Below are 24,518 nucleotides of genomic sequence, written 5' to 3' on the forward strand. Positions count from 1 at the left end.
GTGACTCTCCGAAACTTTTTAGCTCCACTATGTCCAGAGCCCCGTCGAAATAATGGTCAGTGCTGGAATATTCAATACCCGGAATATCTTCGGGCAAAGGGACCGAGACATCTTAGTTTATGTCCAATTAGGACACCGGATTAATATCTGCAGACCCTGCGGAACTCCGACAAGCTTGTGTTTCACGCCAAGCACTTAATTGGAAGAATAGATGGGTGTAAGGCTGGGTCAATATGGAATACGTGAAGACCCATGGAAGAATTTGTGGCGCTGAAACAAACATGCACCCTTTTATTTACAGTATGCGTGTGGTCTTTTGTTTGATTGGTGCCCTAATCTAGATACTCGCATGGCGATGAGGGGCTCGCAGCTCGGTAGGCGTTTTTGAAAAGCCCTAGGAGACTTCCGAAGGTTCCAAGCTGGTGGAGCAAAGCCGAAAAAAGCCTCGCTTATACAAAGTATGATTGCGCCATCATGAACTACATATCTATGTTGTAGGTATATACATACTATGGAGTACGGAGTACCTAGATAGAATCCCTGAATTTCCTAATGGCCCTAATAGAGAATACTATATTCTCTATGTTGTAGCGTTGTAGAGGTGATATAAAAACAGGTGTCTTCTGATTGGCTAGCTCAATTATCACATTCCCAGAGCTTTTTTTCCAAAAGTCTAGAACCAAGAAATGAGACAAAAATGCGCTCTAAACAAGGAAGCTTATGCGACCGACTATTCCTGTGCAATATACGGAGTAGATTAAGATACTCAGGAGGTACAAAGGTACTCCCGGAGCTCCGCACAACATGTGTTGTACTCCGCAGATAATTGTGCCAAGCGCTCAACTCTTGGCACAATTACTGGGTGTCTGCCTAGTTACCCCTAAGCTGATCAAATAATCATGCAGACGCCTCCTATTCAGCCACATCGCGCTTGGTTATGGGCGGAAAAGTCTTTTTTTGCTAAGCGTGATAAGATAACGAGGTGATGGCCGTTTGAACGTGGTGCTCCGGAGTACACACAAGGCTGAACGAAGTATCCTTGCTACGGAGTACAGGGTATGGTAGAACTAAGGTGGGCAAGCCTTCTACTGCTGCCGGGTAACCGACTTGACATGAAATACCGGAACTCGGAACAAGCAAGAAAGCGAGACAGCGCTATCAACGGCTTGTTTCGGGTTTTTACGCATGACGAACAAACTCGGAAACCGGCGGATCTCAATGCTGTCAGCAAGTCAGGGAAACTTTAATATAACTAGCTCATTGCTTCAAATGGACATGTCGAAGTCGTGAGGAAGTTCATGTAGGATCCAAGGTTGTCAAACAATATAGACCACGGGAATAGTAGCAGATATTTTATAGCATCTCAACTAGTTAGTCCCTTTCGATTTCTTCCTTGAGTTGGGAATTGGTGAGGATTTGAAAGGATTTGAAAGGTGCGGTAAAACTTTCCGTGATATAGCCTATGATAATCGTTGTATACTATGAGATAATAGGCTAGGGTATCAACCACCATCTTCTGCTTAAAGGTTATTTCACAATCAGTCGTTGTGATGAGCTCACCTTTCTCGAAAGCACATTAGAGTCAGAAGCGTGCAAGAAAGCAAAGGGTTGATATGGAGCAGCGCTTACTAGAGATATATATTCATACGGGGATCAACCATCCGTTTGACATCATCACCTGTCACCGACTGATTTATAGCTACTCTACGTCATCTCTTGCTCTTCGTGTATCTTAAGATCTCCTGTACCTTAAATACCTAGTTTGATGATGGTTGATGAATAGCAACGATGATCAATCCAATTCGTAACATATCAAGTCACCACGCGAGACCATCTTGAATCCACCATGATCAGGTCGATCCAGGCTGCTCAGCGCTTGGACTCTCGAGGACACCCAACTGTTCAAGTTGATCTCACTACGGACAAAGGCAAGAGAGCACCAACGGTAACTAAGCTCACTTCTTACACCGATGCAGATACTTTTCGAGCCATCGTCCCCTCTGGTGCGTCTACGGGTGCGAATGAAGCGATTGAGCTGCGAGATGGGGATAATTCTGCATATGGCGGCAAAGGCGTCCAGAAAGCTGTTTCGAACATCGGACTGGTTATTGGTCCTGCCCTAGTACAGAGCGGGCTCAAGGTCGATACGCACCAGAAAATGATTGATGATTTTCTTAAGAATCTGGACGGTACAGACAACAAGTCAAAGCTCGGGGCGAATGCCATTTTGGGCGTCAGTATGGCATGTGTCAGAGCGGGTGCAGCTCATTCAGTAAGTTAGAATTAAGGATACCGATGGAAAAGTATGGCTGGTATATGTTTAGGGAGTTCCATTGTACGAGTTTCTTCGACGTGAATCTGGAGCGAAAAAGCCATTTGTGATGCCAGTGCCATTCTTCAATGTTCTAAATGGAGGTGTGCATTCGGGCAATAAGATGGCCTTTCAAGAGACTATGATCGCTCCTGTTGGAGCATCCTCTTTCACGGAAGCAGTACAAATGGGTAGCGAGGTTTATCAGCAGCTGAAGAAGGTCATTGTTGAGAAATTTGGAACATCTGGTTAGCGTACCTTTCACAATATTTAGCGTAGGTGTTGCTGACAATCGCATTCAAGCGACCGGCATTGGAGACGAAGGGGGCTTTGCACCCCCGATTTCTCAGCCTCATGAGGCCCTAGATCTCCTGGTCGAAGCCGTCTATCGTGCTGGATATACCGACAGAATCAAATTCGCTATTGATCCGGCATCGAGCGAATTCTTCAGAGGTGGAAAGTATGATATTGGGTTCAAAGACGACAAACCGAACCCGCAAAGCTCACAACAGCTTGCAGAGTTGTATCGCTCGTTGTTGCAAAATTATCCTATCGTTCTCCTGGAAGATCCGTTCGCCGAAACTGATTGGGACAGTTGGACAGAATTTAACAAAAAATGTCCAGTCGAACTGGTTGGGGATGATTTACTGGTCACGAATACGAGAAACGTGCAAGAGGCCAATGCCAAGAGAGCGTGCAATTCCATGCTACTCAAAATTAACCAAATAGGCACCATCTCCGAAGCAATTGAGGCGTGGGTCTCCCTTGAATTCCCCTATTGTTCTGGAAGCAATCTATTTATGTCTTAATATAGGGCGGACTTGGCGTTCAGTTTTGACTGGAGTGTTTTCTTATCCCACCGGTCTGGTGAGACGACCGATGATTTTATTGCTGATTTGGTCGTGGGGTTAAGGACTGGCCATCTTAAGTCCGGGGCACCTTGCCGGGGTGAGAGAGTGGCTAAGTATAATCGGCTCATGGATATTGAGGCAGAGTTATTGGGAAAAGGTGAAAAATGTCTTTATGCTGGTTCCCAGCTCAGGGTAGCATCTAAATGCTGAGATTGTATTCGAAGAAGACATACAACATAGATATTCAAGAAAAAGATTCATATTCTTGTAGCTCCAAGACCATGAGACCTTGAGACCATCAGACCATGTGGTGAGAAATTGCCGAGGTTGGGTCTCTCCGTACCCACTCCCCTTCCCATCCCCGGACTTCATCTGGGCAGTTATGCTCTAACCTGGTATCAACAACAACATGTCCACACCGGACAGACCGCCAGTCCCAGGGGATGCGCTGGACCTCCCCCCACGCGCCGTACGCGACATTCTCCGTGTTTGTCTCGGTGCTAAAGAATACCGATTCCTCCATGAATCAGTAATCAAACGTGCCCCTGCCGTCCAAAGCAAGCTCCCATCTCCATCTCGCTACGATGCCATCGCTCGTCCGAATAATCGACACAGTGAAGCTGCTATTCGCTCATCACTGCGAGTCTTGGTCGGTTCCGGAATCGCGTTGAAGTTGGCGGATCTGTTGATGACTCGGTTCCAAGGCGCTCCACAGTAAGATCAATTTAATCTATCAAGAGACTCCTCCTTTACAAACATGCACTAACACGGGCTCTAACAAATAGGAAGAAGACCCGGACTTCCCTCCTCCGCTCCCCCAAATTCCGTCTCTCCATCTCCCTCTCCCTCCTCCTTCTCATCCATCGCCTCCTCTACCGCTTCCTTATCCGACTGCGAGCCAACCTCCGCACCGACGATGCAAAGCCGTTCAGAGAGCGCAACCCGCGTATCTCGCGGGCGCTGACGTCGCGCTTTGCGCCAGCGATCGGCGCAAGTCTGGCGGGTTTCGCCCTGGGCATCTGCCCGCAAGACCAGCTCCGACTGACTGCCGCGATTTACACAGGCACCAGGAGCTTGGAGTTCTTCTTTAATGTCCTGGACTCTGAGGGCTGGTTGGATAAGCGCCCGTGGTGGTTCGGCAGCTGGCTGTTGATGCCCATCTCATTTGCGCAGCTCTTCCATGCTTTCGTGTTCGATCGCGAGACTACGCCTAATGTTTGTGATGGGGATATTTTTGGTTTGAGTTACGGTCGCTAATTTGTTGTCATAGTGGTTTCCAAAGGTTATTCTCAAGCTCTCGCCGAGCTACATCCAAGGCCGACCGGAGTCACTCCCGGACAATATCGCCTGGCCCGAGAAGGAAGAGATTGTGAACTCTCTTGCATCTATTGCTGATCTCCGCTGGCCGTATGTTTGAACTCGAGTCTGTTAATGAGCATAAATGTTGCTAATACCACACAGGGCATTCGTTTCTCCAATCCTACACCCGGGTGACCCCAACACCTTACCGTCATCAGTGGCTTCCATCTCCCCAATCACTGGACCGGCACACCCTGCAATCTCGAGTCTATCGTGCGCGCTCTTGCACCCAAACCTCCCGAATTGTAGCACGGCGTTTTTGCATCACATTCTCCTCTCCGTGCCACTGCTTGCGCGGTTCCTGACAACTGTCACTCTGGCACTTTCGATCCCCAAATTCAAGAGCATTCTGCTTCAGCCTATTTCATCAGTGAACACTATTTCGAAGCGCATTATCACCATGACAGCGGTTCTCTCTGCTGCAATTGGCACAGCCTGGGGTAGTGTCTGTCTCTTGAACAACAACTTGCCTCGAACAACGCTTCCAACCAAGCGGTTCTTCCTCAGTGGAGCACTGGGTGGTCTGCCATTTTTGTTCCTGGGCAACAGCCGTAGCACGTTCCTCTGGTTCTTCCGGGCCGCTGTTGATTCGGCATACAAGACAGGGGTCAAGCGTGGACTATGGAAAGGCCGAAAAGGCGGTGAGCTTTTGTTGTTTGTTCTCTCCTGGGCGCTTATGGGGTCGATCCTTGAGGGGAACCCTGAGGCCGTGCAGGGTGGTGGACTGCGTAAAGCTCTGGCCTGGCTGAGAGGTGATGGATTTGCGGATCCAGTGGATATTGCGAAACGCAAATTGCGACGGGAATCAAAGAAACCCGAAGGAAATGAGGTAACCAGTCAATAGCCCCTTTTTTTATGTCCCGATGTTATATTTGGAGTTGGTCGGTGTGGAATTCACTTTCCGACCCCACGTTTGCGGAGAAGATCTTCGGAGATTGGCCTCCGCATTTAGTTCCCCGGGTCTTTATAACTCCCAGCTTAGTTTTCAGAATTCCCCCTTCATTAGCAATTGATCTTTTATTTCTTGATTTCGTTCATATTACTTGACCTCGACATTTTACACATAATGACGGCCCAAAGATTGAAGATCGGCTGTGCTGGTCTAGGCCGTATGGGCAAGCGCCATGCCCTAAACTTCCTGGAGCGTACTCCCCGAGCTGAGCTTGTGGCTGCCAGCTCCCCTGACCCCGTTGAACTCGAATGGGCCAAGATTCACCTCGAACCCTATGGCGTAACCCTGTACCAGAACTACGACGATATGCTCAAGCATGAAGGTCTAGTTGCCGTGGTGGTTGCGTCGGCAACTGCAGTGCATGCCGAGCAAGCAATCAAGGCAATTGAAGCAGGAAAACACACCCTTTGCGAGAAGCCTATTTCTACAAGTCCTGAAGTGGTAAGTTGGTTGTATTTTGAATCTATCTCAACCCCAATTCAGTCCAGTCTACCAAATACAAAGAAACCAAAACATTGAACCCAAGAACTAACAATCCACCTCTTACACAGTCCCAATCCGTTGTCGATGCAGCATCCAAGAAGCCTCACCTCAAAGTGATGTGCGGCTTCTCCCGCCGTTTCGACAAGTCCTACCGCGACGCATACGAAAAGATGCAATCGGGAGCAATCGGCACCGCCTCAGTTCTCCGCAGTCAAACCTGTGACAAACTCGACCCGAGCGGATTCTTCGTCGCATACGCAGAGTTCTCCGGCGGAATCTTCGTCGACTGCTCCATCCATGATATCGACCTCACACTCTGGTTCTTCGGCGACCAATGTAAAGTCAAGTCCGTATCGGCGGTAGGCATCACAGCCGTGGAACCCGATCTGCGCAAACACAACGACCGTGACAACGCCGTCGGCTTGGTCGAGTTCTACGACGGCCGCATTGCCTACTTCTATGCTTCCCGCATGATGGCCGCTGGCCAGGAGGATACTACGGAGATCATTGGCACCAAGGGAAAACTGGCGGTTAATACCCAGCCTGCGTTGAACCACGTTAATGTCTATGATGAGTCCGGGATCAGGAGGGAGATTCCTCAGAACTACTATGATCGCTTTGAGTATGCGTTTGTCACAGAGGCGAATGAGTTCTCCGCTGCTTGTCTGGATAACACGGCGTTGCCGCTTGATCTTAACAATGCTGTTAAGGCGGTTCGGATTGGGGCTGCGTTGCAGGAGTCGTTGATTACCCAGAAGAAGATTTTCTTCGATGAGGATGGGAATCGGACTGAGTTGGCTCGTTTGTGAGTAATGTGTGATGTGATGTGTTTCGGGGTTTGCAAATACACCATATACGTTCAATGTTGTTATAGAATACCCTTTCACAAATGAGATGATATATGACCTTCAATATGGGCAATCTTGTAGTCTGGTTCAAAATAGACTTGTCTAAATTCAACGATTCATTATGCGCACAGGGGTAAGCGAGCTGTCCTGTGTACAGTAGCGTCGACCGGGGTTAGTGGCCCTTAATACCGTTTGCAATCTCCATGGATAGTATATTCACTTAACCTTGTAGAGAAGGTAAGATGGAAAAGAGGCCATGGTCTGAATGGGGCTGGAGACTTGAGGGAGAGAAAGAGAGGAAGACAAATCTAGCCCTGGAGGTGAGAGGTAAAGTACGTGAAGGTGCGATCCACCTGAGGCAGTAATGCTGCCTCAACAACCTTCCAGCCTATACTATACTGTGTCGAAGGGCTGATTAAATTCGTCTCTATAAATCTAATTTCTGGATTTGTTTGCCTGGAATGATTCCAAGGTTGGAAGGTATGATTTCTAACGCTAATTGAATGTGATGGCATGTGTCGTAGCTATTTCAAGGGATTGAAAAAGGAAGAAAAGGGGAATCATGAGAGAAAGTGTGTAGAATAAAAACGCATGGAGAGCAAGTCACAGTCTACCACTTGAGGACCTTAGTGGGGAAGTACTCGTTGATGAGCTCTAGGTAGTACGGCTAGAAAGAAACAAGTCAGCCTCGAGTTCACAAATCACTAACAGAAGCAAAACATACCTTCAATTCCTCAACACTGGGAATTCCATCACTCTTGCTGTACAAGTCATAAGGATTGAAAGCCCTGACAGCACGCAGCATATCACGGTCGTGGTCATTCATTAACTCGTGGTATGCACCAGCGCTGTGCCAGGGGTAGAAAGAGTGATAGCGGATCATAGCGAGCGCCTCATCGGGAAGGGTCGACTGCTCCTTAGCGAGGTGGTAGAGGTACTCATCATGACCCCAGGAGAGCATGACCTTATTGAGACCACAGCCAGGGGTGTAGATACCGAACTTAGTATCGTAAATCTTGTGGCCGAAGTCCTCGTTGTCGCGGAACGAGTCACGGCCGTAGACGATTTTGTCATCGAAGCCACAGCCGACGGGGAAAGTGTCGCCGACAACGTCCCATTGGCCCTCGGCATCGAAGAAAAAGAGGAGCTTGCCCAGGTCGTGGATTAGACCGGTCAGCTGCATCCAGCGGGGCTTGCCGTCGCGGCGAATGGCCTCGGCGGACTGGAGGAGGTGCTCAATCTGGGAAAGGCTAGTGTCGGGGTCTGATTCGTCGATCAGGGTGTTGAGTTTCTCCATGGCTTCCCAGACGGTCATCTCGGCGCGCGTCTTGCTGTGGAAATCGTGGCGGGCCTTTAGGTTGTAGGCGACGGTCTGCTTGGTGTGCTGTTCCTTGTAAAAGTTCTTGACTCGGTCGCTGGCGTCTTCGTACTGGCGGAAATTGGTCTTGTCTTTTTCCTTGTCGAACTCAGACTCTTCGTATAGACCTTTCTCTTCGGCCTCTTTCTTTTCAGCCTCGCGCTTCTTCATATCCTTGAGGACGTTGATTTCGTCAATAGCGTCGGAGAGCTCTTCGAGTGCCTGGCCATCCCGCTTCTTGAAAACAGGAGAGGCCTGTGGGGAGATGGCGACTGGTGCCATTTTGAATGTGTGGGAGAAGTGGTGTCCCTTGGTTTTTATAAGATATAAGATTGAGGCTTAATAGTTGCCAGATGAGTTTGCAATTATCAAATCGGAAAGTCTGGAGTTGAAAGAGATAGGACACCGAGTGTATATATAGGTGTCAGCCAGGGAAATCTAGTATAGGGAATATCGCGTGTAGATTTCCGATGTCAGCGATTGTGCGAGGATTCTCCCCAGATCCATTTGCCTGATTTGCCATGATATCGATGTACAACATGTGCGGGACGAAAAATTATGGAACATCACGGATTCTGGCTTCCGCGCCGATGAGGATCTGGGTTGCTCTCCAAAAGGACGACGATGATTGGCAGCCATAACGACTCCACGAACCCAAGCCAACCACATGGAGTGGTTGTGATGTCAAGTGGAGAGGAATTAGTCGAACTGGAAGACGGTTTCCGTAGATCAGCTGATTTATTATCTGGATTTTGATCTGACGGTTATTGTATGGGGATCTTTATTCATTTTGAGGTTGATGGAGATCTTTTCAAGATGAGATGGATAATATATCCCTCGGAGAATATTCCAGAGAACATTCTAGAGAACATTCTAGAGAACATCGAACATCCCACACGATGATCAAAGGTGATTGATGGAAAAAAGCACGACATCAGGCACGGAACAACCCCGATAACCGCGGGGTGTTGTTATCCTTAGTAAACTACCCCCCACGCCTTCCTTTTCTTAACATTTTCTACTTAAATTTGTTTATATTCCTTTTTCTATATTGTAAATAATCTTCTTTGTCTCTTGATACCCTATAAATTCACAATGGCTGCCAACGATACCCGTTTTAAGCTCAACACTGGAGCTGAGATTCCCGCACTCGGCCTGGGAACATGGCAATCCCAGCCTGGCGAGGTTGCGCGCGCTGTATTCCACGCTATCAAGGTGGGCTACCGTCACATTGACGCCGCTCTTTGCTACGGCAATGAGAACGAAGTTGGTCAGGGTATCAAGGAGGCCATTGACGCCGGCATTGTCAAGCGCGAGGATCTCTTTGTGACTACTAAGCTGTGGTGCTCTTTCCACGCCCGTGTTGAGGAGGGCCTCCAGCAGAGTCTGACAGACCTCGGACTCGACTATGTCGACCTCTATCTGATGCACTGGCCTCTGGCAATGAACTCCAAGGGTGAGTTGAGCTTCTTCAAATATACATTTTCGAGGCGCTGACTACTTCCACCGCAGGCAACCACAACATCTTCCCCAAGCTCGCTGATGGCTCCCGGGATATTATTCACAGCCACTCCCACGTCACTACTTGGAAGAGCATGGAAAAGCTCGTCGGCACCGGCAAGGTCAAGGCCATCGGTGTTTCCAACTACAGTGTCAAGTTCCTCGAGGAACTCCTGCCCCAGGCCACCATTGTTCCCGCTGCCAACCAGATCGAGAACCACCCCTTGCTCCCTCAACAGGAGATTGTCGACTTCTGCAACAAGGCTGGCATCCACATCACAGCTTACAGCCCTCTAGGCAGTACCGGCAGCCCGCTGTTCACTGCCGAGCCCATCGTGGCCGTTGCCGAGAAGCGCGGAGTTACTCCGGCTACTGTTCTGCTCAGCTGGCACAGTAAGTATTCTTCGAGATTCTGCACCCTAGATTAGATACAGCCTACTAACTCATTGTTCTCCTAGTCGCCCGTGGCTCTTCAGTCTTGGCCAAGTCCGTCACCCCTGCCCGCATCGAGGCCAACCGTGCCGACTTGATCCACTTGGATGCTGAAGATCTGGCGTCCCTCCGCAAGTACAGCGATGGTCTCCAGGCCGAGGGAAAGCTCCAGCGCTTTGTGTACCCTCCTTTCGGTGTCAACTTCGGTTTCCCCGATAAGCAGTAAGCTTTTTTTGTAGCAATGGACTTGCCACATGTATAGAGGGTCGGTGCTTTTGCGTTTTATGACATGGATACCAAAATGGAAGATTTATGATTTCATGAATAATACTTCATACTTGAACTATACCACGACTATGCTTCCACCACTTATTATATGGACTTACCTGCTCCGTATAGCCATTCCTCAGACTACCCAACCCCGCTTTATACCCAAGACCACCTGCCACTACGTACTTGAGCTCTAGTCTAACCATTTCCGGTTTTAGCTTCACTTTTACTTGAATTTACGATTAATTCCAATTCAAATTCGACATTCTATTAGGCAAAGTCTCGTTTTCTGTTCTTTTTGTCCACCACCTAGTCAACTGAAAGCAATGCCAGATTTCTGATATCAAAGCTAGTCAGAATCTGATCAGATGGGGGAAATAAATGAGGCTCCCTCTCCTTACCCAACTGCACTTCCCAGCACCCATCCGTCACACCACGCAGGCCTATTCCAAGGTTTAGACAGGCCGCGCAGCCACACCCCGGATAGTTTGTGTGTGTGGTAAGTTCCCGGACGCTGAGGCAGGTCTGTGCCGCGGGTTTATAAATGGAGACCCCGCGTATGTAGTGGTTTCCGTTTGTGACGGAACAAGAATAGGAGGAGCGGATCGTGGATGATTTCCCTCCAAGACCTTGTTCTTTTGTGTTTCGAAGGAAGGCCTGGAGGATGGAAACTCCGGATTGAGAAAGTGAGGTGAAAGTGAGGGGACTGTGACGGAAAGTCGGTTCTCTCTTTTCCGTCGGCGCTGGATTGCCTGGCGTTGCTTCCTCGCACCCTTACTATGGTGAGTATTATTGTGTTTCTGAGCAGCTGTATGTCCTGTGGTAGTCTCATCGTCAGAACTTGGGATGGGGCATTGAGACTCGACGGCTTGGAGGACCCGGCTGTCAGTGCGGTTTGCACATTCCACAAGCATCTCGTACAGAGAGTAGAGAAGATCTCTCTTTCTAGCATTGATAGGCCGAGCTTGAGTTTTGGTAGGATGGGGTGAGGCGCCTGGCTCAGCAGAGATGGCAGAAGGAATGTGGTTGGTTGGCAATGCCAGTCCATCTGGCGAGATAAGGTCCTTAGTAGATCACCCTCTTGGGCGGCGATTCGGGAGGGCCAAGGGGCCATATTTGACAATCTTAAAACGAGAAAAAAAAAAGAGAGATGATAGAATTGTTTGTCAAATGTACTGGTTGTGCTGTCTTATGGGACAGAACTAAGCCAGAAGAAGATTTCGTTGAGAGGCTTGGGGAATCAACAAAGGAAGCACAGGCACAAAAAGACACGCACTTGATGAAGTCGGTGCAGACTTGTCTTCGAGATCAAGTGATGTTGCAAAATTGTAGAATATCCCCAAGTAGAAATAGGCTGTGAAGAAGACAAGAGAGACGGAAGACAAAAGAAACGAAAATGAGAAGTGAAGTGAGAAGTGAGAGACGAAAGAGGATGGAGATCAGATGTGACGACAATAGAAGTACTCTGATCTTGGACAGAGACTTAATCATGCTCTGTCGCTATTGACATTATAATCGTTTGCTCACCATCGCCATGGCGATCATACTTCATCTTGCACATGATCCTATGCCTGGATACTAGATACGACAAATTTCGAAGAAATGGTAAGGGTAAATGATAGCAATTTGCGCTGCATGCATATTTGTCTTGCATAATATTGCTTGGATGGTGTCTCATGGTGTACTATGGTGGTTATATATATGAATTGGTGTTCTCGTCTAAACAATGAGATCAACATTTGAGGGCTTTGAGGTCACGTGTGACAACCACCCATGGATGGTACATATTCTAATGTTTCAGTGCCTGTTAATGCTAGTAGCATCCATAGATATTAGGCTTGCATAATCTAGAGAGATACATCCATGAATTTTAGCTGTAGACCGTTAGAGAACCTAGAGAACCATATCTGTTCCTAACGCCTCAAAACCACCTGCGCAGGTTTGAATTCCATGGACCGCAAGTCGTTGTCGAGATAAACACACTAGGAATTATATCGAGTTTTATCTGATTTTCAACAAAATTCAAGTGTATGGGCAAAAAAAAAACATCTGCAGAGTCATCTAACAAGGCGCTATTTTTTCTACTAGGGAGTGGAACCCAGGCTACCAGGTTGATGCCTTTGAAGTACGTAATGGATATCCCGTAGGAGGTACCACTAGATGAAGTCAGCCGAATCCTGACATCCACAGAGGACCATGGACTGCCATTTGGCGGGTCATTTGTCTGACTATCCACCGAAGGCCATCGGATCAGATAAAAGCGCCGGTACGCTAACAGGACCCAGACTAGCAGGCGAATCTAATCAGATTATCAGAGAAATTATCAGATTCCATACCATTCGGAACGTTTCCAGGAATCATGAACCCGAGAGGCATCCGACTGCGCCTAGGCACGTAGCCATATCCACCCAGCAACGTGGTAGAAGCTCGGCCTGACTTTCTATAGGGGGAAATGTTCCTGGAAGATCAGTCTGAGCCCGGCGGCCTGACTATTACTACTTTCATGTTTAAAACTATGTGGATCGATATCTTCAGCCATGTGTGATCAGGGGTGTTTCTCGGACAAAGGCGCACCTGGAAAAAAAGTTATCAGATCCTTTCGTCCCTGGTTCTACCTTCCAAGGTAAGTAGAGTGGATGGGCTTTCGTCATACGTGGGTCTGTTCAAATGACACCGAGCTTTGTAAACTCTTAAGGGAGGTAAGGAGTAAATTGTTTTTTATGTGTGTATGTACTGCAAAACTCCATAGCATTTATTTGAAGCACATGAAGACAAGTATTTGTTTCATTCATACTTTGATACATAGATTACTTACATACTTACTAGCGGTATATATTTTTTGTAATTTATTTAAAATACCACATTACAAAATTACATACCATACAACTGTTCTCCTGGTAAACAAAACAAATACTAAGCGAGCTGCAGGTCGCTGAAAACTCGGCGTGGGGCTCCTACGATTCTTGGCGTACAATGTCGAGAGTGAAATACTCTGTGAACATACAATGCTTTCGGAAGTTGAATACGGAGTACGGAGTACTTGGCATAATAATAATCAAGCTAGCTCTCCAACCATATAGCCTTGCAATGCTGATATTATTAGTATGCCTCAAAGGTTTGGCAAGAGGGCCCTAAAGATTACAAGAATTGAAAAATTTGTTCGGATGGTCATAACATTCTGCATTCAGATCGTCATGTGAATATGATTAAATAAGTTACAAAAAGCAAAGCTGGTCGAAACTGCCCGTGGACAGCTGGCCATATTTTGGATATAATAGGAAATGGATCATCAACAGAGTCGTTGAAACATATCTCCAAGGGCGAAAGCAAACACCCTAGAAGACAGTACCCTTGACCTGAGCAACCTTCTTCAGGTCAATGTCTCGGATCATGAGAGCCCAGAAGATGCACAGACCCATGAGACCGGTACCAACAGCAAGCATTCTTGTCTGAGAATAGGCATAAGCTTCCTGGATGGCCAGTCTCGCGGCGGATCCGATGGGATAAGATATCTGCTGGGCAAGATCCTCGTAAATCAAATCGATGTCTCCCATTGCAGACTCTGGAAGCCTCGTCTCAAGGGCTTTGTAGAACGTGTTGGTCCAAATTGCGGCGCAAATGGTAGAACCGGCAGCATTGCCGACAGTTCCCACGACATTCAGCAGAGCAAGGACAGTTGCGACGTGCTGGTGGTCGGCGGCAGCCAAGATAGCAAGCTGCTCAACAATGATGAAGACAGATCCACCAATGGAGATGAAAATCTGGCACATGACAAGATAACCAACAGATTGGTTGGGACGACGGAAGTGAATCATCAATCCCTGGGCAAAGATGTACAGCGGAACCGCAATGTAGAGAGTCCACTTGAAGCGACCAGTCCTGCGAATGATGAAACCGACTCCGAGCAAAAGGAAGCCGGAGACAACGTCGAAAGTGTTGCTAACGTAACCGGCCTCGGAGATGCTGAGGTCATTGACTACCTGCAAAAAGGAGGTATAATAGTTGTTCCAGCAGTAGTAAGAGAGCTGGTATGTCGCGTCGAGCAAACATGCACCAATAATGGTTCGATCAGTCAACAGGCTGAAGTTGAACATTGGCGTCGGAGCAAAGCGGAACTCCCAAACAAGGAAGACGCCAAGCATAACGAATCCGAGAACGATCATAGCAATGATGTAGCCTGATGCCCACCCGTTAGGAGCGTAAGTAGAAATGCTGAATGGAAGGAGGAAGATTGTAAGGCCGATAGAGAACACGAGAACACCAAACACTATGCAAGTTAGTATTTTGAAAGGTTTAATGCTTTGGAAAGCTCTTTACTCACAATCGAACTCCTTGGTATAGTGCCAAACGCTTTGGAGCAAAGTCCGGCCGCTAGGCTGCTTGACTATGAGACCATTGTGCTTGGCCTTCCTAAGGTTGGCCTTCAAGATGAAGTAAAGGGGTGATGCAACAATAGGGAAGATAATGGAGAATGCACCAAAGGCCCATCGCCAGCTAATGTCTTCGTAGAAACCCTCGGCAGCCTTAGGGCCAGCGAACGCTGTGATGATGTATGGCGAGGAGGTGAAAGCGTAAGCCAAACCTCGATTCTTGAGCTTGGAAATATCGGCGGTGATGACATCGACGCAGTATGTCATACCTCCAAATCCAATGCTGTAGAAGACGTAGGCGGCGCAGAACGTCGGAAGGTTGTTGCACACAGCCATGAGAACCAGACCGAGAGTAGCAAAAACGGTCATGGCAAGGAAACCTTCTGCACGGCCCCAAACGTCCATAACCTTGGCAGTTGGGATGTACACTGCGGCTGTCATGGCGTCTGCGACAATGTAGATGACATTCAGTAGGGAGTGGCTCTCAAAGTCACTGGTGACATAGCTGAGCAAACTGTAATTAATCGAGGATTGCATAGCATTGACGAAGTACAAGAACCAGATGCTATTGAAGATACATGTTAGTGAACAAACTAGTTTTCATGGGTCGATTTCCCGTTAGGGTAAAAGGGAAGAGCATACTTTACAAAGACCGCAATCAGCATGGTCCTCGTCCAGCTCAAAGTCACAGCCTCGACTTCCTTGACACCCTGCTGTACATCTTCGGTGGGAACTTCAGGGTTTTCCTTGTTGGGTACAGCAACAGTCTCGGTGGGAATTTCACTCTTTTGTTCGCCATCAGCGACCACAGGGACTTGAGTGATAGACTCTTGGGTTGATGATCGCCGGAAGGCAGATCGGAACCTGGAAACACCCATGTCGTTGATCTGGAGATCTGGAAATATAAAAAGTAGGTTGGACGAACTCAAAAAAAAAGACACAGAACCCAAGGGAAATCCTTGCCCTTATAGCAAATACAATCTCTTGCTGTCAGTGCTCCAGATCCAGCGCTTAAAAAAAACACACCGAACTCGGCACTTTGGTACAATCTTGGAAGACTAATGTACGCCACGCCATGAGAAATGAACCAGTAGAAAAAGTCTTGGCGATATCTTAGCGTTCATTCGCCGGAAACTCCAGTATGTAATAGATAATGTTTTTCTCCTCTCTGGGGCTTCTTCGCGCAGGCCATGTGTGGTTAGCCCACTTAGGGCAATGGCCAGAATGGGACATCACGAAAGCATAATCTAATCAGATTACATGGGTAATCCGGTTCGTATACGAGATAGATGTAGCGAGGGCAACGTTAACCGGGAATGGAACCGCTTGAAGCTCCAAGCAGCCCGTAGAGGCTTCCCGTTGAGGGAATTAATACGTGAGACGGGCTTGGCATGGCTTGGCACTCAAGATGGAATTGTCCCGCCGCGACAAGAGTCGGATAAAGAAATAAGAAAAAAACATATATATCAATGAATGGGATTGGCTCAATGTGACTGGGCGTCGGGGCCAGCCCTAAAAGCTGCTAAACGCGCGGGATCCGTGCAGATTCACCCCGTTGTACTCCGACTAGTGGTATGTAATATATTTGTATTAATTGATTCCCACGAAACACGCATGATAGAGATTTCTAAGTTTGTTTGGAATATTTATGATAGTAGCAGTCATCTACTCCGTATAGGCATGGAAATAGTTCATGCACACCTCCAGGGTTGTTTAAAGTGCTTACCATATGCATTGTGTTTTGAACCCAAACAATCCAAGGAAATATTAATTACGTCGCGTTACAGTTAATCAGATAAGTACAGGCCCCACTATCAACCATGGCACCGCCATATGACAGTGGAAACTAGTTGCGCCACCCAATCTGATTATGGAGTACTCCGTTGTGTGAGTGAACTTTTTCCCTCTCACAATTTCGAATTCTTCCAGCTTGGTGACCGCTTCTCCACAAACGCCTGGATGCCTTCGGCAAAGTTAGGGCCCCCAACCAACCGGGGATACCACTGATCCGCCAAATCTGATACAGTATCCTCCACACTGCCAGCTTCCCAGCTCATCCGAACACCCAGACGGCCAACAATAAGGGAATCAGGGCTGTTTTTGCACATGACCTCGGCAACTTCGACTGCTGCTCGGACAACATCGGCCGGTGAATCTACCACTTGACTTATAAGCCCCCAGTCATGTAGCGTGGTGGCGCTCACATTCCTGCCAGTAAGCACGAGATCCATGGTGCGTTGCAGCCCAATGGTGCGGGTCAATCGCGGCAAGCACCCGGCCACTGGCACGATGCCTCGCTTCACTTCCGGAAGGGAGAAAATGGCTGAGGACGAGGCTAAGATAAGATCACAATTCGCCACCATCTCAAAGCCTCCGCCCATGCAAATGCCGTTTACAGCAGCAATGATCGGTTTCTTGCCGGTCCGGCGAGGCAATCCGGCCAGGCCCGGGGCGGACATGTCATTGACAACACCAGCTTTGTTCATAGCGTTCCATTCTGTTCACTTCAGAGTCAGTCTGTGACTTTGGTATTTTGGTTGGTAGAAGAGAAGAAACCCACCTCCTAGATCAGCTCCTGTACAGAAGGCTCGGCCGACACCGGTGATTATGGCAACCCATAAGCTTTCATCTTCATCAAACAGCTCCCAGATCTTGGCAATCTCTCGACTTGTAGTCTTGTCAATGCAATTTAGCTTGTCCGGTCTATTGATTGTGACCTGCACAACCCGCTCATGCGGAAAAGAGATATAGAAATTCTCATGATTCAAGGGTCTTGATCGTAAAGACATGATGAATTGTGAAGTAGAATATGCACAGTATTGTGACTAATTCAACTCTAGGCTTGGACTTTATATTTTCTCTTGGGCCGGGCTACGGATTATGTATTGTCATTCGTAGGCCCCAGGGGGGGGGGGGAAGCTCGGTCGCAGAAAGCTTCCACGGAACCTCGGAACTTAAGTCCAGAACCAGCAAGCGATATCGGTATTCTGTCCATACAACATACAATATTGTACATACAGTGTTGTACGCCGTACTCCGTACACTGTTCATATTTGAAAATAACAGACCCATAGGGCGATCTCCGAAACAAAAATTCCACTTTAGGACTTGTTGCAAGATTCGACCTCGGTTACTATGTCTTAGCTTGATCATCCCTAGCCTTTTTGGGATCTCACCTACATATAATCTGATTGTGCAAGGCGGGGATCTGTCTTTTTTTCTTACCTCGAAACTCCAATTCCTTCAAAATTCTTGATCCTACCCTTGACGATTGAGAAATCTACGACAATGGCCTCAAAACCACACCAGTATCCTTTGGTCAAGCTACCGCACCCTTATCTGACCGCATATCGCGTGAACACTGTCGCTGGATCGACACCAGCTAAGCACAACTTGACACTCGATGAGCAACCCGCAAAGGGCCGGTCTTTGCCTGAACAGCTACACTCAGACTCGCTTTCATGGCTTGATTTGACATTCATTCCTAAAGTCGAGCAGCCACCTATCTCAGATAATACTCCCTGGGGTCGCGCGCGTCGCAGTCCCCAGACTGTCTTCCAATGGTCAGGGAACAGCGCTCCTTCTTTGGGCCAAATTTGGAACGTGATTCATGCTATTTACCTCGGCCACCCAACAATCGAGTATTTCAGACTGACTCTGTCCGGCGCAGGGCAGGAAGTCATCCAAAATGAGCTTCTTACCACCGGATTGGCAATCAAGCACCCGAGAAACCTACGGGATAGAGAAAACAAGGCCCTGCAATTCGATGATTTACTGATCCTCCGAAGCGCCTTCTGGCAAGGTGCTGCTTCTCCATTGGGCCCTCGTCCCATCTGGGTGGTGGGAGATGGCACAGACGGCCCCATGCGGGAGCCTTTGTCTCAGTATCCCATCATGCCAGAGAACTACCAAATGACAAACAAGTTCCCCGAGGAACCTGTATATACTCGCCACCCGACTCGCCGCCCCAAGCCGCACCCCGGATCCATTGCCTACAGTCGCTACATCCCAGAAATCAACGAGCACTTCTCACTGGAAGTCGTCGACTGGGAAAGTGCGGAGCACGTCCAGCTGTTTAACAAGTGGCAAAATGACCCGCGTGTTGCCGCAGGCTGGAATGAGACTGGAACTATCGAACAGCACACCGAATATCTGCGCAAACTGCACTTCGATCCCCATGTGCTGTGCTTGTTCGGACGCTTCGATGATACCCGCTTCTCGTACTATGAACTGTACTGGTCAAAGGTAAGATTTCCGACACATTCGCCCTTTAGCCTGGCATTGACGCTAACATATTGTCTATAGGAGGATCATTACGGCGCCCACTACGATGCTGGAGACTATGATCGCGGCCGTCACTCTCTCGTCGGCGATGCCAGCTTCCGAGGTGCACACCGCGTGAATGCCTGGTACTCCAGCTGCATCCACTATGTCTTCTTGGACGATCCCCGGACCGCTAATGCTGTCGGCGAGCCCAAGGCCACCGGCGCGACTATCTTGTCCTACGAGAACGCCCAGGGACTCACAATTGGCAAGTACGTCGATCTCGGCCATAAGCGATCGGTGCACTCGATTTGCAGTCGCGAAAAGTGGTTCCAGTTGTGTCCTCTATTCTGGGACGGGCGCGAGCGACCTTTAGAATCTGCTGATCGCGCCGCATGGAATGCCAAACTGTAAATTTGCTCGTGCTTGACTATTTCTTGACTCTGATCGGCAAAACTCAATATACAATGTACAAAATTTCATGACATGTGTTTTTATTTTTTTTTTTTCCCATCATCATCCCGAGACAAGTGGGGGTAGCTCGTGTTAGTCCATTATCGAGCTTCCTTGTTGGGGCAGTTCCTCCTAGCAACGCGTTGTCTACTCCGCTTTGCCCCAATCAATCAGATAATCTTTCGGGGGGTTTTTTTTTAAATTGCATGATGTGACGAGACCCACTTGGCTGCATTGTTTTTGCATGTAATAAATAATAATGAAATTATATTGCGTGTATTGCATTTATTCTTACAAAATATTCTTTTTGGACATATGCAAGATATCAACCAATATGCATAGCGCGATGGAATATCAAGATAAAATATCAATCAACAGGATGCGCCTGCTAGCTCTGAGAGAGAGTTTAGAGATGATTCATCAATATTTTCAGTACGGAGTAATGTCTCATCTATCCACCAGCAAAAGCGAAGAGTCCGAAAGTTCCACATTTTTTTAAAAAAAACACACAACGTATTTTATATGGACGTATAAAATGGACGTAAAATACAGTATATTGGAAATAACATGCACAATACAACTGTATCTACCCGAACATACACGTATAAACGGTAGCGGGGAACCACGGTACACAGGCTCCATTTTGATCTGATAACCCACGTCTGTATAATTGAAATTCTTCATGCCCCCCCCCGAGTGGGCTGCATCTTTGGATCCAACTGTCAAAAAACCGATGTCGGCTGATTGAAAAATTAGATCGGCATGTTAAACATCCGGAAATCCCCTGGAAATTTCAACCTTCACACTTGGCATACATCTTTCTTTGGGTCTTAGTTGCAACCCAAGCTAAAGTCGCTTCGCCGAATGGATTCACGCTAAGGAGTGGGTGCAATTTTCATGGTGACGCCACTTTTAAACTAGCAAAGCGATAAATTGATCGCTTGTGAGAACTTAGCTTCTTCAACACTCAAACGACAATCCCAGTGTTGAACGCCATTTTCGAGCCACCATGGGTTTCGGGAACCTTGCAGACTACCCAAGGCTGCTTGTGGCTGCCAATCCCTCGCGACTTGAATTGGGAACCCTCTTTGTTGGCCTGGCGTCTTCAATTGCATCGGGTGTCCCTTTCCCTATCATTGGTATCATATTCGGCCAACTGATCGATGATTTCAACGCAGTGACCTGCGAGGAAACTGCTGGCTCCTCGGGAGGTGACTCTAGCGATCAGTCGGACATCAACAGCAAAATTCTGCTGATCGTGTACTTGGGTATTGCTCAATTCGTTTTAATCTACCTCCACCTACTATGCTGGACGATGACCGGTGCGCGCCTGGCGCAGCGACTCCGCGAAAAATATCTCCAGAACCTGCTCCGACAAGAACCTTCTTTCTTTGATAACCTGCCCGCCGGAGAAGTTGCCTCTCGACTTAACACTGATATCCAAACAATTCGCTCCGGTACAGCCGAGAAGGTCGGAATCTGTATCTCGAGTTTCTCCTTCTTCGTCACCGCATACGTTGTTGCATTTATCAAAGACTCCATTCTTGCCGCGATGCTGATTTCCCTGGTTCCCGCATATTTCATCATGTCATTTGTTGGAAGTTATTATATCGAGAAATATACTGGGCGCATGTCGGATTATGCTGCTTCCGCTGCATCGATTGCTTCCGAAGCGCTCAACAACATTGTTGTGGTGCATGCCTTTGGTGCGAACGGTCGTCTGGAGGAGAAGTTCTCTAAGGCTCTGAAGGACTCGGAAACCGAGGGATTGAAAAAGGCCACTGCCACTGGTATTCAAGCCGGTGTCTTGTATTTCGTCGCCTATGGTGCGAACGGTCTGGCATTCTGGCAAGGAAGTAAGCAGATCGCCGCAGCAGTGCGCACTGAGTCGGCGGGTGCCACTGTCGGAGCTGTTTTCACTGTCATCTTTGTCTTGGTTGAAGGTTGGTTTGATTCGTACCTTACTCCGGAATATTTACTAACATCAGCGACAGCTACCCTGCTTCTGAGTCAAGTTGCACCTTTCATCCACTTATTTACACAGGCCGTTGCTTGTTACCACAAGCTGCGTGACGACATCGAGCGTGTATCCTTGATTGATGGATACTCGGATGCGGGAATTCGCCTCACCCAGGCGGAGGGCGGATTTGAATTCAAGGACGTCTCCTTCATTTACCCCTCCAGACCCGAGATCACTGTGCTTAACAAGATCAATCTCTCCATTGCTCCTAAGAAGCACACAGCCCTTGTTGGCCTTTCTGGAAGTGGAAAGTCCACCATTGCAGGTTTGGTTATCCGCTTATATGATGCCACTGAAGGTGAGATCACTTTCGATGGCCAGAATATCCGCGACGTCAATACCCGTGACCTGAGAGGATTCCTCAGTCTTGTGCAGCAAGAGCCCTCCCTCCTCGACAGATCCCTCTTGGAGAACATCGCACACGGCTTAGTAAACTCAAGCAAACCAGCCCATGCACACTTGAAGACGGCACTCCTCGGAACCGATCTCTCTGATCTCGCGACTGAAGTCAGAGATGGCCAGGATCTTATGACCGCAGCAGAGAGACGGGGCCCAGAAATCGTCGAAATCGTTCAATTGGCCAAACAGGCTGCTGCGCTTGCCGATGCCGATGGCTTTATCGAAGCATTGCAGTATGGGTACGCCACAATGGTTGGCTCTAGTGGTCGACTCATCAGTGGTGGTCAAAAGCAACGAGTCTCTCTTGCCCGTGCGCTTGTCAAGGATCCTGCTGTTCTCATTTTGGATGAAGCCACCGCTGCTCTGGATTCACGCAGTGAACAGCGCATCCAGCGGGCTATCAACAACATCTCAACTGGTCGAACCGTCATCACTATCGCTCATCGTCTGTCAACAATCACAAACGCTGATAAGATTGTCTGTATGCACAAGGGAGACATTTTGGAGGAAGGTACTCATTCGGAGTTGATGGCTGGAAATGGACCTTACTCTGAGCTGGTCAAATTGCAGACTCTCGGAGCCGCATCCGCATCCAGCAAGACTGATACCACTGCCAGCATTGAGAGCATCAGCAAGTCCGATGCTACCTCTATTACCGACGTCGAGAACGAGAAGGGTGGTCTTTCAAATGACTTCGAACCCACAAAGGAAACCCGTGTCTCAACCACTGAGGCACCAGCTGGTGACTCTGAGGAGGAGGAAGAGGAAGAGCCTGAGACCCCGGTCAAATCCGTGTGGGCTCTTTGCAAGGGTTATGCACCAGCCCTCAAGCCTCATTTGCTTGTCATTTTCGCTGCTCTTTTCGGTTCCAGCATGGTTGGCGGAGCCTTCTCTGGTGAAGCTGTTATTTTCGGAAACACGGTCGGAAGTTTGAATCCTTGTTTCAGTGCGGCCAGTATCAGCGAACGGGGTAACTTCTACGGTCTGATGTTCTTCGTTCTTGCGATCATCGAGTTCTTTGCAAACATTGTTAGCTGGGGAGGATTCGGCCTCGTCTCTGAGAAAATCGTCTACAAAGTGCGAGTCTTGTCATTCCGGTCACTATTTGAACAAGATCTCCAGTGGCATCAGTCTAACGGCCGATCACCTGCCCTACTTCTGTCCTATATTACCAGAGATGGAAATGCCCTTGCTGGAATGAGCGGATCTGTCATCGGAACTCTGTTCTCTATCACCGTTAACCTCATCGCCGCCATTATTTTGACCCACATTATTGCCTGGAGAATTGCCTTGGTCTGCCTAGCCCTCGTCCCTCTCCTGCTCGGAGCTGGTCTCATGGAGCTGATGGTCCTCGGCAAATTCGAGGATCGTCATGAAAACGCCTACACCAAGTCTGTCGACATCGGCGTGGAAGCAGTTACCTCTATCAAGACAATCGCCTCTCTTTCTCTTGAGGAAAACACTCTGAAGACCTACCGACGATCCCTGAAAGGACCTCGCAAGGAGACATTCATGGTCACTGTGCAGGCAAGCTTATGGCAAGCCATGACCTACTTCTTGGGTAACATGGTGAATGCATTAGCATACTGGTGGGGTTCCAAGCAGATCATCAATGGCAACTACACCCAAACTCAGTTCTTGATTGTTGTCTTCTCGCTCCTGGTCAGTGCTTTGCTTTGGAGTCAGATGTTCGCGCTCGCGCCCGAGCTTTCTGCCGCGCGATCCGCAATGTCCAGAATCCTTGGCCTGATCGAGATCGGTAAAGACAAGATGGATTCCCGGCTCATTCCATACAACAACAATGATGTCGAGGCGACTGAAGAGAAGCCTACCTACAACTCTGGAAGCTCAGCCTCAAGTGTGCAGCTCCGCGATGTCCACTTCTGTTACCCTGCCCGGCCGGACATGAAGGTGCTGAAGGGCTTGAATGTCGATATTCGCCCCGGCAAGTTCTGTGCCCTGGTTGGACCCAGTGGTGCCGGTAAATCGACCATTATCTCCCTAGTCGAACGCTTGTACACACCTGAATCTGGTTCTATCGTGATCGACGGTGTCGACGTGACCAAGACCTCGGATGTCTCTTTCCGTGACTGGATTTCCCTTGTGCCCCAAGACAGCGTTCTCTTCGAGGGAAGCATCGAGTTCAATGTTGGTCTCGGTGCCCGGCCCGGTCACAATGTCACTCTTGAAGAAATTCAGGAGGCTTGCAAGCTCGCAAACATCCACGATGTTATCACTTCATTGCCCGATGGCTACCAGACCCTCTGTGGACCCAGTGGTAACCAGTTCTCTGGAGGCCAGAAGCAGAGATTGTCCATCGCTCGTGCTCTTGTTCGCAAGCCCAAGCTTCTGATTCTTGATGAATCGACTAGTGCTTTGGACGCTGAATCCGAGAAGCTCTTGCAAGATGGTCTGGAGAAGGCTGCACGGGGAATCACTGTCATCGCCATCGCTCATCGTCTTCACACCATCCGGAAGGCCGATGTCATCTTCTTGATTGATGGTGGTGTATGCACTGATTCTGGATCTCATGACGAATTGCTTGAGCGGTCCGATAGCTACCGGGCAAATGTCATGCACCAGACAGTGGCGACTTGAAAAAATTATAGATCCTACTTAAATTTCTAGTACTTGTTTAATATATATCCCA

The 24,518-nt window shown here is 48.4% G+C and overlaps 9 protein-coding genes across 9 annotated transcripts; 6 read left to right on the plus strand and 3 right to left on the minus strand.

Moving 5' to 3' along the window:
• Nucleotides 1–1,846: 1,846 nt before the first annotated feature.
• Nucleotides 1,847–5,365, plus strand: PEX2_094850 (uncharacterized protein; the record flags this gene model as incomplete). The annotated part of the gene is made up of 8 exons (XM_016746755.1): nt 1,847–2,272; nt 2,325–2,559; nt 2,615–3,065; nt 3,126–3,259; nt 3,597–3,876; nt 3,948–4,377; nt 4,433–4,569; nt 4,624–5,365. 8 exons carry the CDS (start codon nt 1,847–1,849, stop codon nt 5,363–5,365), a joined length of 2,835 nt encoding a protein of 944 aa, XP_016594031.1.
• Nucleotides 5,366–5,587: 222 nt separating this feature from the next.
• PEX2_094860 (putative NAD binding Rossmann fold oxidoreductase) lies at nt 5,588–6,765 on the plus strand (the record flags this gene model as incomplete). The annotated part of the gene is made up of 2 exons (XM_016746756.1): nt 5,588–5,914; nt 6,025–6,765. 2 exons carry the CDS (start codon nt 5,588–5,590, stop codon nt 6,763–6,765), a joined length of 1,068 nt encoding a protein of 355 aa, XP_016594032.1.
• Nucleotides 6,766–7,414: 649 nt separating this feature from the next.
• On the minus strand, nt 7,415–8,443 carry PEX2_094870 (inositol oxygenase; the record flags this gene model as incomplete). Its single annotated transcript, XM_016746757.1, has 2 exons — nt 7,415–7,471; nt 7,529–8,443. The coding sequence occupies 2 exons, from the start codon at nt 8,441–8,443 to the stop codon at nt 7,415–7,417; spliced, it is 972 nt and encodes a 323-aa protein (XP_016594033.1).
• Nucleotides 8,444–9,256: 813 nt separating this feature from the next.
• On the plus strand, nt 9,257–10,319 carry PEX2_094880 (putative glycerol dehydrogenase; the record flags this gene model as incomplete). The annotated part of the gene is made up of 3 exons (XM_016746758.1): nt 9,257–9,617; nt 9,674–10,054; nt 10,120–10,319. 3 exons carry the CDS (start codon nt 9,257–9,259, stop codon nt 10,317–10,319), a joined length of 942 nt encoding a protein of 313 aa, XP_016594034.1.
• Nucleotides 10,320–12,559: 2,240 nt separating this feature from the next.
• Nucleotides 12,560–12,799, plus strand: PEX2_094890 (uncharacterized protein; the record flags this gene model as incomplete). Its single annotated transcript, XM_016746759.1, has 1 exon — nt 12,560–12,799. One exon carries the CDS (start codon nt 12,560–12,562, stop codon nt 12,797–12,799), a length of 240 nt encoding a protein of 79 aa, XP_016594035.1.
• An 899-nt stretch (nt 12,800–13,698) lies between these two features.
• PEX2_094900 (Major facilitator superfamily domain, general substrate transporter) lies at nt 13,699–15,611 on the minus strand (the record flags this gene model as incomplete). The annotated part of the gene is made up of 3 exons (XM_016746760.1): nt 13,699–14,630; nt 14,685–15,298; nt 15,376–15,611. 3 exons carry the CDS (start codon nt 15,609–15,611, stop codon nt 13,699–13,701), a joined length of 1,782 nt encoding a protein of 593 aa, XP_016594036.1.
• Nucleotides 15,612–16,640: 1,029 nt separating this feature from the next.
• Nucleotides 16,641–17,522, minus strand: sidH (enoyl-CoA hydratase/isomerase family protein; the record flags this gene model as incomplete). The annotated part of the gene is made up of 2 exons (XM_016746761.1): nt 16,641–17,230; nt 17,294–17,522. 2 exons carry the CDS (start codon nt 17,520–17,522, stop codon nt 16,641–16,643), a joined length of 819 nt encoding a protein of 272 aa, XP_016594037.1.
• Nucleotides 17,523–18,021: 499 nt separating this feature from the next.
• On the plus strand, nt 18,022–19,410 carry PEX2_094920 (GNAT family N-acetyltransferase; the record flags this gene model as incomplete). Its single annotated transcript, XM_016746762.1, has 2 exons — nt 18,022–18,978; nt 19,039–19,410. 2 exons carry the CDS (start codon nt 18,022–18,024, stop codon nt 19,408–19,410), a joined length of 1,329 nt encoding a protein of 442 aa, XP_016594038.1.
• A 1,048-nt stretch (nt 19,411–20,458) lies between these two features.
• PEX2_094930 (ABC transporter ATP-binding protein) lies at nt 20,459–24,466 on the plus strand (the record flags this gene model as incomplete). The annotated part of the gene is made up of 1 exon (XM_016746763.1): nt 20,459–24,466. The coding sequence occupies one exon, from the start codon at nt 20,459–20,461 to the stop codon at nt 24,464–24,466; it is 4,008 nt and encodes a 1,335-aa protein (XP_016594039.1).
• Nucleotides 24,467–24,518: the final 52 nt, after the last annotated feature.

The sequence above is a fragment of the Penicillium expansum genome, assembly GCF_000769745.1.
Source record: "Penicillium expansum strain MD-8 chromosome Unknown contig333, whole genome shotgun sequence".
In the NCBI taxonomy this organism is placed as follows: Eukaryota; Fungi; Ascomycota; class Eurotiomycetes; order Eurotiales; family Aspergillaceae; genus Penicillium; species Penicillium expansum.